Genomic DNA, 15,587 nt, shown 5'->3' with positions numbered 1-15,587 from the left:
AACTAAGAAACAGAACAACAGAATAAACTGTTGTTGTGCCACAAAAGGGCTCACGCAGGCTTACAAAAAACGAGGGGTAAATTAAGGGACACACACGAAACCAAAACACAAATTCCCCAAATTAAACCACATAAGCCCCCAAACAGAATCAAGTGACCAAATCAAAAAAGGCACAAAACAGAACTAAACTAAACTACACACACAATATAAAATGGCAGACTGGCCACCAAGGTCAGCAGCCCCGATCAGGTGCTGGTAATCTCCTTAAATAGGGGGCGGTGGCTGCAGGTGAGGTGGGCGTAGACTTGCCCCACCAATCACAAACGAGGGCTCCCACAGCAGGAATCCAGGTGTGTCAGCAGAATAATTTAGACCACAAAGAACAAATGACAATCTAAGGCCTGGGGCCGTTAGTTAACAGTTGGGAAGGTGACTTTTAAAATGTATTCCCCTACAGATTACATATTACATACCACAAAATGTAGTTTGTAACGTAATCCATTAAATTGCTTAAGATGAGTAATGTAATCTGAATACTTTGCTTCTCTACAGCAAATCAAGTAATCCAAAGACGAGGAAATCTTCACATGAGATGTTTTGTCTGCTAAAGGAAAATAAAAAGCCCAGACTTTACTCAACCAAATAAAAAAATATTATTGATAGAAGAGGAGACACAGTCCATGCAGCATGGTTTAGTCCTGTTAAATCCTGTTTTAGACCTGGTTTAGACCTGGTTTGGACCTGGTTTAGTGTCTGGCGATGAGTGGAATTATCGAAAAAAAAAAAAAAAAAAGGGGATATAGCCCAAATGTGAAAACAGGAAAATCCCTCTGTGTAATCCATTTATTTCAACAAAGTAACTGTAATCCAATTACCACTCACTGAAACAGTAACTGTAACTGAATACAGTTACTCATCATTTGTACTCTGATTATGTAACTCCGGTACATGTAATCTGTTACTCCCCAACACTGACTAGGGCTGGGTGTCATTAAGAAGCTGCCGATACGATATATACCTCAATACATAGTCCATGATACGATACATATCTCGATACAGTGCACTTTCGATTTGATACAATATATACGTTTAAATAAAAAATGTCTATCATGGCTGTGACACTCAAAGTCTTTGTGAAACCACTTCCTGTGCAAAGTTCATATGAAACACAAACATTTTAATCAAAACAGTGAAAGTGTCAAATGTGTTGCATAAACGAGTTTCCTTCCTCTAAACAAACAACAAAACTGTAGCTGTAACACAGTAATTTAGTAAATTATACCAAAAATGCTCTTGGCGATATACTGATACAGCAGCACCCAGTATCGATACTTTATCATCACATGCAGTATGATATATATGTACGATACAGTATATATTGATATTTCAATATTTTTGCACAACCCTACAAATGATGACTCGTGTCTCTGTTTACTGTTGGCAGGGTCAAGTTGGTCAAAAATAGAGACACCTGGAACATTTCTTGTATAAAACTGGGACAAATCAGTGGTTTTGGATGAATCTGCTGGGTCAGGGGCTCAAAACTGGGACTGTCCCGGGTCAGTAAGGACGTCTGGTCACACTACTCAGATAAAAGAATTCAACTTTTTTGGTCTCAGTGAGGAGTTTAGATCCTCTCTCACCCATTTCCTGCAGAATCAAGGAGAAGGAAGCAAGGGAAAAGAAATAAGATGCGGCCCTAGTATGAGCGAGCCCTTAGAGACTCCCACACTGATCCCACGCTGATCCCACGCTGATCCCACACTGATCCCACACTGATCACACACTGATCACACACTGATCACACACTGATCACACGCTGATCCCACGCTGATCCCACGCTGATCCCCCACGCTGATCCCACGATCCCACACTGATCCCACACTGATCACACACTGATCACACACTGATCCCACGCTGATCACACTGATCCCACACTGATCCCACACTGATCCCACACTGATCCCACTGATCCCACACTGATCCCACACTGATCCCACACTGATCCCACGCTGATCCCACGCTGATCCCACACTGATCCCACACTGATCACACGCTGATCACACACTGATCCCACGCTGATCCCACGCTGATCCCACGCTGATCCCACGCTGATCCCACGCTGATCCCACACTGATCACACACTGATCACACACTGATCCCACACTGATCACACACTGATCACACACTGATCACACACTGATCCCACACTGATCACACACTGATCCCACACTGATCCCACACTGATCCCACACTGATCCCACACTGATCCCACACTGATCACACACTGATCCCACACACATCACACACTGATCACACACTGATCACACACTGATCACACACTGATCCCACACTGATCCCACACTGATCCCACACTGATCCCACACTGATCCCACACTGATCACACTGATCCACACTGATCACACACTGATCACACACTGATCACACACTGATCACTGATCACACACTGTTGAGTTAGTCTAGCTGGCACCCTAAAATAAAACTCTCTACTTCCAGCAAATTCACACATTTTTCAACTTTTCTTCACAAATTGCTTCTTGACTGGAGTAAACAGACAACAACAACAACAACAGACAAGATAACAAAAAGTGTTATTTAAACTATTTGAAAGTGAAGTGTTGGTTGGAGTTGGGGTTATTTGCCAGAGTTGATGTGGCTGAAGTTAATTCAACTTCCCTTAGTGTTAATTTGGCTCCTCCCACCCACCACTTTAAACTCCTGTGAGATAAGACCAGTTTGAACCAGTTTTGTACATAATTTCATCTTAAATTAATTAAAACAAAGTGTAAAAATAAAACACCTCTGTGTGTTGTTTAGCCGAAGCAGGATAACTCTACAAAGTGTTATCTGTTTACTCTCAAAATGTTAATGGGCCCGGTCAAGCAGAAGTAAACAGCAAGGCCAAAAATTCAAGTTAATGCATCTGATATAAAAATGTATTGAACAGATACATATGTACTCTAGTTTATGAAACTGTTGACCTTTTTTCTGTACCATTTTTGGTTCTAAAGTTCCATATGTTTTAAACAGACCATGTCACAGGTACAATTCCTACACTTTGAACAAAAATTAGTTCCCAAATTTCAAAGACCTGCAAATCCTCTTCAGGTTAACTTTCAAACTTCATCTTTGACTAATCTACATCTCTAGGTAGTAGACGTATGAAAATTAAAACTATTAAGTGTTAGTATCTGGTAAAACCTGTGTTTTACAAGTCTAAAAGAATTGTAATTTTCCCTCCGTTACCATGACCTTTCTTAATAAAAAATCTCATGAGTCAAAAAGTAAGAGGTTTTTCAACCTAATCTTGTACCATATGGTAGAAAACTATATGAAGCAAATATTCAAACCAGTTTGTTAAGGATATGGAAGTGAGAACCAAGAGTTATCACTGTTTGGATTTATTGACCAAAAAGTGCTGCATATTTCATTCTCTCTGTTACCGACATGAGTTTTTAAATTTTTTGTCAACAACTTGAAAGAATATCACAGGTTTAACTTGACCCTGTTGGAGTGTAACTCTTTCCTACATTCTGATACTTTACTTATTTCAATAGTTCCTCTAGTTTCTCAATAAGAGACATTTGAATGTCAAAAATCTGCCCCTGTTTCCCTCCGTTACCACTTGACCGGACCCTGATATAACTCTTGATTTCGGGGTTAAACTGGAATTTTGGTCCAGTGTTACTTAATGAACATTTCCAAAAATGTCAAATTAACTCTAGAACAGATATGACTCATATCAACCCTGAGAAAATATTAAAAGTGATTCTGTGAGAGTCAATTTTAACACTCCACTTTTTACTGTGCACACTATTTCAAATCCAAATAAACACACAAAAACATATGTGATGTATCAAAAAATGTATTAGGCCAACGTATGTGAGAATCATTCAGAGATGATGTAACTGTCCCGGGCGGCAGCAGAGGCGTACTGCTGTAGTGTCCTTGAGCGAGACACTTTTTCACGTGTGTGCATTGGTGACTGCAGGAGGAATTAGAGAGCACAGGTGGGAGGTGTTCATTCATGTTCACGTTTACATAGTTTAACTTCTTGAAATATTTGTCATTACGTCTTTCCCGCCTACTCTCTGATTCTTCTTCTCTCCCTCCCTCCTTTTCTGTCTTTTTCTGTCTCTTTCTCTGTCCCTCGTCTCTCCTCTTAAGGCAAGTTAAGTTTGTCAGTGTGTTTCAGTGTACTTTGTCCTGTGCTTTACTCTGTACTCCTCTCTCTCTCTCTCTGTCTCTTCACCCAACTCCTCCTCTTAAGGCGGAGTTATTCTGTACTTTTCACTGTCCTTTGCCCTGCTCTCTGCTCCAGTGTGTCCTTGTACCATGAATGAACCATGGCTCACTTTGAGTTTCAGCGCTTGGACTTCTTCTTGACCATCGGGGGGCTCGTGGCTCTGATCCTGGACATTATCCTGGACGTGTACACGGCGCTCGACTTTTACAATGACTGGGACTACATACGTCTGGGCGCGTTTGTGTTTTTCCTCATAGCTTCGTCTCTCCTGGTGCAGACCTACAGCTGGCTCTGGTACAAGTACGACGGCTTCGAGATGATCACAAACGTGGAGAAGATCCCCAGTTTTAAGTCGCTCAAGGTGCTTCACATTCTGCAGCTCGGGACGTACCTCAGGTGAGACTAAACTGACAGTGAAGTGAGCCAAGATAGAAGATAGAAGAGTGTGTATGCCAGTGATGTGTAACCATGAACACAACACAAATACAAAATAGAAGTCATTTATAATAACAAAACTGAAACCAACTTTTAGCAGTGGATTAGTCAGTAAATGAAATACATGCTGCTGTCTTTATTACAAAATGACATCTGTTTGAGAGAAGAACTCAGTATAAATGTGCAGGGTTTGTGCGTTAAACAAGTGTGAATGAATGAAGTGTGTTTTCAGTTTGTTTTGTCTCGTCAGAACAAGTCAGAACAGATCATAATCCTGCACGTTACAGCTAAACTAATGTCACAGACAGATCCAGTGTGCACTTGTGGGTGTGTCTGCAGTTGAAATGTGAAACTAAAGATAAACTCAACTGAACAAAGCCGAAGTGAACGTGCAGGTGCAAACTCAAGTCAATTTGCCTGAAACTGTTTCTACGGAAATGTTGTAAACAAATGTGTTCCATTACAGCTTTATAAGGAGCCAAAACTGAAAGTAACACTCTTTCTATTGTGTAATACTTCTGGAATGATGACTGTAAATGTGATCCCAGTTGGCCTGTGACATTTGACCCCTTAGATATTCATGTAATTACACTTTCTCCTCCTTCGTTGCCCAGCAGCAGGTTTCCATTCAAATGTTTTTAAATCTGTAATGTCATGTGTCTGTCCGTCTTTGCACTGGTCAGTCACGCAGTCAGAATTTGAGTCCTGGTTCAGGCCACGTTTTTATATAAAGCACGGGTGGGACAAGGTTCGGGACAAGGTTCAGTCCTGGTTCAGTCCTGGTTCAGTCCTGGTTCAGTCCTGGTTCAGTCCTGGTTCAGTCCTGGTTCAGTCCTGGGTCAGTCCTGGTTCAGTCCTGGTTCGGTCTGTATGTAGCACAAAAGTCCGGCATCTCGATCAGTGTTTCTTCTGCTCAGTAAATAATGCTTGTGCATTGATGACGTATTTTTAACTGTTAAGTTGCATCTATGAAAATTCACGCTGTTCTTAATATGAATACAAATTCATTTTGTGATTGTAATTCTTGATGTCGTAACTTTTCAATTCATATTCTGATGGACAAAATACACACAACACATTTTATATACGACTGGATTCAATCGAGAGTTCACAAATATTTTATGTATGATCAACTACAAACAAATATGCACGGATTTCTCAAAAATGCAGATTTCTATCCTATGCACATGAATATTTCTGAAAGCAAACAATCTTTTCACTGACATTTCTGAGGATCTCTAGATTTCTAACCCTCTGCAGCAGTTAGGTATTCAAACATGCGCTTTTCCATCCTCAAAAAGCTGTTTAATCATATATAGGGGTGTAAGAAAATATCGATTCAGTGATATATTGCAATATTTCATTGCGTGATTCTTATATTGATTCAAAGTGTGTCTGAATCAATTTTTGAAAGTCAGGTTTTTCATGAAAAATTATTAAGTTAAATTTACTGTTCTCATGATTTAAAAACTAAACTGTATTAGACAATTTTGTTCTTTTGAATACTACTTGATCAAAATATTATATATAATTATTGATAAGTCATAATATATCGTCCTTGTTTTAGTTTCAGGATATATCGAGATATATTGAATCGTGACAGGCACATCATGATCCGCATCGTATCACCAGATTCATGGCAATGCACACCCCTAATCATATTAATGATCCTCAAATCCAGCGGCTGTTAGGTTTGTTTTGCACACCCTATATGTGTGTGTGTCTGTGCTCCTAGTGAAGTTCAGGTTTCTGGTTTGCTCAACTTGCTTAAGGGTCAAAATTGGATGAAACGGCTGTTATCTGTTTTTTTCAATTACTCATTTAAACACAATCGAAAACTGAAAAAAAAAAATCATTTCATGTTGGTTTTGGAGACAAATGAGGAAAATTTTTGTTTTCATTTTCTTATTTTGGTTTTATTTTGAAAAACGGATAAACGAATGATACACAGATTCCTTTTCTTTATCCTGTGAGTCCTATATTACATAAGAGTGACTCCTGTGAGCTTTAAGCCATGTTATAATATTGTTACCTCCTCAAAAACAGTCCTGGAATTGCTGTTGACACGTTTGAGCTGAGTTTTTTTATTAGTCTACGTCTGCATAACTCAAAATGCTCTGTTCCACCTCTGTGCTACGTTTTACCTTTAGTCCAGCAGAGGTGGGAAATTGCAGAGCTGAAATTATCCAAGTGAACCTGTAAAAGTTTAAAAACACAGTCCAGCTCCTCCTGTATTACTACATGACATCACAAGATGGAGCAGTGTGTTTTTTGCTTAAGAGAAGAACTAAATGTGCAGGGTTTGTGTGTTCAACATATGTGAATGAAGACAAACACCTCCAGGTCTGTTTGTGACGAGGAAACATAATAACACAGTAGATCTGAAAACAGCTAAATATGGACATTTTAACAGTTAATACTTGCGAGTTTGAGAAGCTGTAGTCCCAAAAAACGTCAACACCAAGAATTTTCAACCAAGCAAAATGAATGTAGAGAAATTGTAAAGTGATCCCAGAATGTATGTGTTATATATTTATGTCAAGTACCTGGTTTAGAAAGAGTTTAGACCTGGTTTAGACTTGGTTTAGACTTGGTTTAGACTTGGTTTAGACCTGGTCTAGTCCTGGTTTAAACCTGAGTTACACGTGGTATGGATAAGCTTTTAGTCCTGGTTTAGTCCAGGGTTTAGACCTTCTTTAGCCCTAGGAGTGAAAGAGGAAGTTGAGAGCAGAGTTTGACTCCTGACCGATCACACTGAGGACGTGAGACTGCAGTGACCCAGTGACTCAGGGAATCAGGTTTAACACACACAAAAAGAGGAAATGTCTGCTTATTATGGTTCATATTTATATTAAATATTTCTACAAAACCTACACTGAAGTGTCCAGGGCCTGTGTCTGTCCTGTTCTGGACTGTGGCGCTGGAGTCTGGGGTTACAGTAAACAGAGCTCTGAGGTACTTTTTAGACATGCATAAAAAGGCACCTAAACTTGCTCTGTGTGGAGATCTGGGCTGGAACCATGTGAAGTGAGACACATTTGTGATATGGTGCGGTTATGGAACAGGTTGGTTAATTTGCCAGACACAAGATGAACCAAGCATGTATTTAACTGGAGTCTGTTACATAAATCGTTCTGGAGTAGAGAGATTAAGAACATTTTTGAGATTGTAGATGTCCGGTTTATTTACAGAAAGGTTCATCTGTAATGTCAGACAAACGAGGAACATTTACTTTGATAAGCAGAAACAAAAGTGGCACAATTAAATTTGATGTACACCTAAATTGAGAACATATATCTTAATTGAAGACTGTTTTGGGCCTGAGCCATATGTCACCATGAACGTAAGCAGAGGTCAGAGGTCAGTATGTGCCCAGCTGAGGTGTGGGACTCTGCCTCTGGCCTTTGAGACGGGACGATTCCACTCAGTCCCAGAGGAGGAGCACATGTGTCTGTGCGACTTAAAGGACGTTGAAAATGAAATGCATTTTCTGTTTTACTGTCGTTTGTATCATGAGCTGCTCTGTCAGTCGTGTCTAATGTCTCTTACTGTTGGTTTACTGTGTCTGATGAGGAGAGACTGAAGTATTTGTTTAAATGTACCGTTTTTAAGTTGGCTCAGTTTGTGTTGAAAGTCTGGGACCTCTGTAAAAGGACACTTCATGTGTGACCTGTCTGCTTATTGTTTTATGTGTCTTATAAGCCCATGCGGGCTGGGCACCAATTAAATGGTGCATCACACTAAGTGCAATAAACTCAATTAAAACAAATTCCTTGGCTTATCCACATGAATCAAAAACTGGTTCAGCGTCTTCTTGGTCAGTATGAATAAACTAAAGTGAAATTATTACTTCACAATTACTTCAGAAAGTGGTGCCATTATTCAACCGCAAACACGTGATTGATTGTGGAGCCAAACGTAAACAAATGATGAGTAGTAGCGGTGTGCAAAAATATCAAAATACTGAGATATCGATATATATTGTGGTTGTAACTGACGATAATGTCAGTATATTTATTTTCATGGTAATAAGTGTGAAAATTATATTTTAATATTTGAACAAATAAAACAATGTCAAAATTTTACAGTTATTAATTTTATATTTTATTTGTGAAAATATTTACCTTTTAAGTTGTGTGACCTTTTTCCTTGCCCCGGAAGTAAACAAAGAGTGAGAAATATAGTAGCTGCAAAAACAGAGGAAAAGACGATAGAAACACAGAAAAATGTGTAAAGAAAGACATGAAAATTAAAGACACGCTACTTAACTACCACTGGTGATGTACAGGCGAACACTGTAAATATTCTTTTCAATTGTGCATTTATTTAAAGGTATTTATGTAGAGCTGAGACATTTTCTGTGTGGGTCTTTATTTTGGTTTTCACGGTGTTTCAATGTGTTGATGGAATACACACATCAAGAATCTCAGACTTCCTTCCGGTCATTGCACAATTCATACTGGGAAGGATTTTCCGAAAAAGTGAGCATCAAACCTCCATGTTTGTTTTCCCAGTGGGATGTGTCTATTGACAAAGTCGATCTTTTCAAGTCTTTTGAACCATTTCACTGTTGTTTCTGGTTCTGATATTGTCATATTTTAGCTTTGGGATTCGGACATCGTTAATTGTGTGGTTGTTGAATGTTCTAACAGCGGAAAACGACTTGAGAAATGTGTTTGTGAACTCCATAAATGCAAAAGGGAATCAGATGTGTGTGACTCAAACCTGTTCAAACTGTTTCTCTTCCCAACGGAATTGAAAAATAGTGAAAGGTGAAGGCGATGGGCAGGATTGATCCACGGGAAAGATGAAAAAGGATGATTTAGGCAGTCAAAGTTTTCCTTTTTGGTCCTTCCTGTGGATCAATCCTGCCCATCGCCTTCACCTTTCACTGTTTTTCAATTTTTCAACACATTTCTCGAGCCGTTTTCGCTGTTAGGATCCAACAACCACACAATTAACGATGTCCGAATCCCAAAGCTAAAATATGACAATATCAGAACCAAAAACAACAGTGAAATGGTTCAAAAGACTTGAAAAGATCGACTTTGTCAATAGACTCATCCCACTGGGAAAACAAACATGGAGGTTTGATGCTCACTTTTTCGGAAAATCCTTCCCAGTATGAATTGTGCAATGACCGGAAGTCTGAGATTCTTGATGCGTCTATTGAAGATTACTGAGAATAAATATTGACACACATGAACATCAGTACGAAGCGTGAAGTCCTTTCTTGCGAAGAAAACCAGGGTAGCTACACTGGTACTACATGTGTTGATCCAGTATCATTATCATGGGCTGTTTTATCGATATATCAGAGTATTTTTCAAATCTTGTCCTGCCCTGAGTAAAAAGTCACACCTGCTGCTCCCTGTGGCTTGAGTTAAGACGTCCTTGGTTTGTGCAGACACATGGGCGTGATGGAGACGGCCATCTGTAAGTACCTGCGTCTGAAGGGGGTGAAGACGTCCGGGCTGGACCCTGGCGACGCGGCGGTCTGTCTGAGTCACGACGTGGCGATGCTGCGGATCGTGGAGGCCTTCTCCGAGTCTCTGCCTCAGCTCGTGCTCATGGTCACCACCCACATCCAGAGGGGCCAGCTGCACGCCTTCCCAAGTAAGACCTGGACTCACAAACACACAGCAGAGCAGACCTAGCGTGACACCTGTGGATTATTCGGTTATCATTTGGACATTTTAAAATCAATATTCATTCATAATAAAAGAAACAAGTCTGTTGACATCATAAACCTTATTGCAACAAAGTGGTGCTCTGCTGGACCAGGCTGGACTATTGGGCTGTAAAATATTGATAAAACTATTGGAGAAAAAAAAAAAAAAAAGCAGTAGGTGTGTCTGAGGAGTGGAGTAAAACTGTTGTGGTTCAGTATCGATGTTACGTTTTTAGACCTGGTTCAGTGCTGGTTTAATGCTAATTTAGACCTGATTTAGACCTGATTTAGACCTGATTTAGTCCTAGTTCAGTAATGGTTTAGACCTGCCTTAGCCCAATTTATACCTGGATTAGTCCTGGTTCAGTCCTCTTTCCTCTCTCTCCTCAGTTCATACAGCCATCGCTTCAGCCTTCTTCATCCCTTTGACTGTGACCATCCTGGTTCAGTCCTGGTTCAGTCCTGGTTCAGTCCTGGTTCAGTCCTGGTTCAGACCTGGTTCAGACCTGAGTTTGACCTGAGTTTGACCTGAGTTTGACCTGAGTTTGACCTGGTTCAGACCAGAGTTTGATCTCGTTTGGACCTGCATTAGACCTGGATTAGACCTGGTTTAGACCTGGTTTAGACCCGGTTTAGACCTGCTTCAGTCCTCTTAACCCTCTCTCTCTCCTCAGTTCTTAAAGCCGTCGCCTCGGCCTTCTTCGTCTCCATGACCGTGATGTCATATCATCGCTCGCTCCGTTCGTTCCTGAAGGACAAACATGAGCAGACCATCGCCGCCTCTGCCATCTACCTGATATGGAACCTGCTCCTGATCTCGGCCCGGGTCTCTGCTCTGGCCCTGTTCACCTCAGAGCTGCCCTGCTACATCTGCACACACTTCCTCTGCTCGTGGTTCGTTCTTTTCATCTTTGTGTGGTGCACTCAAACCAACTTCATGAACAGTAAAGGAGGAGAGGTTTTGTACCGGGGGACTGTGGCTCTCATCTGGTATTTCAACTGGTTTAACGTGGTCAAAGGAGACACGTTACGGTGGACGATTATTTATCACGGATATATTGTGGCTGATATCACGCTGCTGTGGGGGTTGTGGTTTTGGAAAATTAATTCTGATTTGACGAACTTTAACTATGAACATTTAATTGCATATTTTTGCATTTTATTTTTCTACATAATCGGGATTGGAGTTAAGTCAATCTACTATTACTGCTTCCACCCGAAAGTGACTTCAACAGACCTTCAGTGTGAAGAGGATACGGTGGACATCGTACCCTTACGTAGAGATTCTCCTGAAGAAAGGGTCGAGGATGTGCCTGATAATGGTATTATGTTTAGGATGGCCACAGTCCATACGCCTGGGAGGAGAGAACCAGGAGACAAAGTGAACATGAGGATGAGGAAACTAGCAGAAAATTTCTACTCCTGATCGGTCCTTGTGAAGTCATTTACCATTTGAATGTATTTTTTATCGTTCTTGAATACAAGATGTGTGCTAAACTGTCAATCTGCAGTTTAATCCAGGGTTTAGATGTTCTTTAACCCTAGGAGTCAAAGAGGAAGTTGGGAGCAGACTTTGACTCCTGACCGGTCACACTGAGGACATGAGGCTGCAGTGACCCAGTGACTCAGTGACTCGGGGCAACAGGTTTAACACAAACAAACTTTAAGAGGAAATGTCTGCTTATTATGGTTCATATCCCTTGTATATTATATTAGTTTTTCACAATCTATTCAGAAAGTGGTGCCATTATTTACAGAAGCCGAGAGGGGTCACAACAAACGCAAACGCCGCAACAAATACAAATGCGACAACACAAACGCAAATGCCGCAACACATTAAAAAGCCACAACACATTAAAAAGCCACAACGGAAGTGACCGTGGGACTCTATTTTCCGATGGACCAAACTACAATGTGAAAATTAAAGGAACGGAGAAGTTGGAAACGTAAGTAAAAGTAATTTATTGTTTTATCATTATTTGTTCCATGTTGTAGTTCTTCTTCACTTGTCGCTTGATTGGTCTGTTGGAAAAGAGAGTCCTGCGGTCACTTCCGTTGCGGCTTTTTTTTTGTTGTGTTGCCGCAACAAATACAAATGCGGCGTTTGCATTTGTTGTGACCCCTCTCGGCTTCCGTAATTATTCAACCGCAAACACGTGATTGTGGAGCCAATCGTAAACAAACGATGAGTAGTAGAGGTGTGCAAAAATATCAAAATACTGAGATATTGATATACACTGTGGTACTAAATGTTGATCCATGAGCTGTTTTATCGATACATCGCCAAGAGTATTTTTTGCCATCTACAATTTTTCTGCATATTTAGACAAAGGAAACTTTTGCATGCATTGTAAACTTGACATATTCTCTATTTTTATAATTTAAATAGATTCCATATTAACCTTGGGGGGCATAAAACAAAGGCAGTAAATAGTTATTGATTTCAGTGATATTAAAAGGTTCATTTTAAAGATTTTAAAGCACAAATTTAACATAACAAATTGGAACTAAAATATGGGATTCAACTAAACTAAATGAAATCACACAAAACCAAAATGAATAATGCAAAACCAAACGTTAATCAAGCCAAACAACCAGTTGAATCCCAGATTTCAGTACCCAAAGTGTTAGGTGCTTTAGTATTTTTGTTTTGTTTCTGTTTTTAGATGTAAAGTGCTAAGGTGTGCGGCCTTAAAGTGCTCTGGACTATTAGATGTTTAAAGTGCAAGGTGGTACTGCATTGCACTGTCCTCTAACACACAAACTACCCCAACGAAAACATATATAAGCACTATAACAACTACACTAACTACACTGAGATAAAAGGAGATTATGGGCAAACTGACAGACTTTGCGAGAGAATTCAAGGGAGTTTGAGAGAGAATTTAAGAGAGAATCTGAGAGAATCTGAGAGCAGGAGTAACAGCAGCAGCACAGTCTGCCACGCAAAAATACACAAGTTACATGACAAATGCAATCAACCACCAGCACCCAAAATACACACCACCAAGGGCATCTACCTATCAGGGGTGCCTACACTTTTTCAGCATGTGAGCTACTTACAAAATGTCCAAGTCAAAATGATTGACCGACGGTTACACCCTTATCATCAGAAAGCCCACTAGTCAGAAAGCCCACTAGTCAGAAAGCCCACTAGTCAGAAAGCCCACTAGTCAGAAAGCCCACTAGTCAGAAAGCCCTGTAGTGTACACATTAGGGTTAGATTTGTCTGGCTTTTGAAGTTTGACCATGTGAAAATTGAAATGGCTGCTATGACCTTGGAAAATGGATCAAGGTCAAATGGCTGGTATGGGACAAAGGTCATGGTAGGGATAATAATTTGGCATAGTGAAAAGGATCTTGTTGTAAAAATCCTTTATATTATAAGCAAAACTAATTCCCATTGAAATGCATTGGAAAAGTGAACTTTGCCCTAAAAGATCCACAAAGTAGGTCACTGTGACATAATTCAAGAATTGGAAAGAGATATTACCCTAAGGAATCTAAAGACATTCATATGGACTCTAAGTCAAACAGTCTAGATTTGTCCAGCCATGATTAACGGACAGACAGACAGATGGATGGACGCCGGACACTGGGTGATCGCATAAGCTCAGCTTGAGTTTACAGCTCACAAGCTGAGCTAAAAATGCCTTACAGTTGGTCCTTTTCAATACGACCAGGCGGGATACCCAGAACAGGAGCATTTTTATGACACGCCGAAATAGTACATATACTTTAAGCTGAGCTAAAAATATCAAGGCCTCTTATTTTAAATTTTTCGCACAATTGGAAGTTCGTATAAAAATTAATGTCTTTATGAACTTTGAGGTGAAAATTTGGAAAAGTATTTGTGCACGTTTATTATTGTGTATAGTTATAATTGCACATCCTCTGAATACCTCAATAATTACAATAATGAGTTTGACGTAAATATTAACATTGTTCTTCCATAAAGTAATATATTTGAATTTGAGATTATGTGAATACCATGTACTTCAAGTCTATGCAGGAAATAATAACTATTTATAATATAATGTAAGTTTTTTGGTTTGTTTGAATTTATTTAACAGTATTCAGTACTTTTTATGAAACATTTTCTTTATACATTGTACAGTCCTTGCATCACCTGTTTAATAAAATGCTTTTTTTATGTTATTAGTTGAATGCTTTTCATTTTGTTCATTCTACACTGCAGTGAAAACATTTGGGTATACCTTTTCATTGAATGTTTTTCTTTATTTTCATGACTGTTTACATTGTGGACTGTAGCGGGGTGAGCCTTATCATCAGAAGAGCCTCTAGTCAGAAAAAAATCAGGTCGTGTTACAAATTGTTACGAATGAAATTGTATTTCAAGTTTTAAATATTTTATAAAGTAAATATTAAAAGTAATAAATATATTAAACCCTTAAAATACAGCAAAAATGTTTGAGGAAATAATGATTTGAGTGGAAATGTCTGTCTAAAGTGGAACAGGGTTAATAATTGTCTGATTTTCAGGCAACAACTTGCAAAATGTTCAGTAATTCGAGCTCTACAACCTTCATTTCAATTTTATTTTAAATCTTTTTCTTTTAATACAGCATTGGTGGGTTTGTAAACCAACAAAGTAAGTAATTCTGGTCTTAGCTAATGCTGTTATACATGATTATGCATTTTCCTGTCAATATCTCTAAAAATGTTGATGTTGCAGCCATTTTTATTTGGTAAACATCCAAAAGTTTACAAATTCTTCCCTGATATCCAGGGATTATTCGCTGTTCCTTTCATCAAATATACATTCAGTTGTTCAAGAGAAATGTTGCTGACAAACCAATAGAAGAGGGAATGATTTTCTGACTAGTGGACCTTCTCACTACAGGGCCTTGGTAAAATGGTAAAAGGTCACATTTTGCTATAGCGCTTTTCCATCTTCAAGGCACTCAAAGCGCTTTACAACAGGGAACCACTCACCCATTCACACACACATTCACACACCAGTGTGGGCCTTCTGACGATAAGGGTGTAACCAACTGTAGCTAGGAAACTAATTTAAAGTGGGGGTATTTTTTTCTAAGGGGTATTAACTGACTACCCCTGTCCTCCTATTGTCTCCTGCAGTGAAGAATCTTGGAGTGACTGGATTCCATGTTCAAGCTGGACAATCACATTCACTCTGTGATTAAGTCCAGCTTCTTTCAGTTAAGGCTCCTCACTAAACTAAAGCCCGAC

The 15,587-nt window shown here is 39.5% G+C and overlaps 1 protein-coding gene across 1 annotated transcript; it reads left to right on the top strand.

Moving 5' to 3' along the window:
- Positions 1-4,198: 4,198 nt before the first annotated feature.
- Positions 4,199-14,531, top strand: LOC110162639 (XK-related protein 8-like). The gene is made up of 3 exons (XM_020927540.2): positions 4,199-4,663; positions 10,110-10,318; positions 11,048-14,531. The coding sequence occupies exons 1-3, from the start codon at positions 4,368-4,370 to the stop codon at positions 11,797-11,799; spliced, it is 1,257 nt and encodes a 418-aa protein (XP_020783199.1). The 5' UTR covers positions 4,199-4,367; the 3' UTR covers positions 11,800-14,531.
- Positions 14,532-15,587: the final 1,056 nt, after the last annotated feature.

The sequence above is a fragment of the Boleophthalmus pectinirostris genome, unplaced genomic scaffold (genome assembly GCF_026225935.1).
Source record: "Boleophthalmus pectinirostris isolate CB_2022bp ecotype Guang Dong unplaced genomic scaffold, ASM2622593v1 HiC_scaffold_21, whole genome shotgun sequence".
NCBI lineage: Eukaryota > Metazoa > Chordata > Actinopteri > Gobiiformes > Gobiidae > Boleophthalmus > Boleophthalmus pectinirostris.
Note: the sequence above shows the minus strand (reverse complement) of the source record. Positions and strands in the feature narration are given on the sequence as shown.

Bases quoted from the DNA above. Each gene is read 5' to 3' on its own strand.
- LOC110162639 (XM_020927540.2), top strand. From the start codon at position 4,368: ATGGCTCACTTTGAGTTTCAGCGCTTGGACTTCTTCTTGACCATCGGG. The intron at 4,664-10,109 runs GTGAGACTAAAC...TGGTTTGTGCAG, and splicing joins CAGCTCGGGACGTACCTCAG to ACACATGGGCGTGATGGAGA. The intron at 10,319-11,047 runs GTAAGACCTGGA...CTCTCTCCTCAG, and splicing joins CCAGCTGCACGCCTTCCCAA to TTCTTAAAGCCGTCGCCTCG.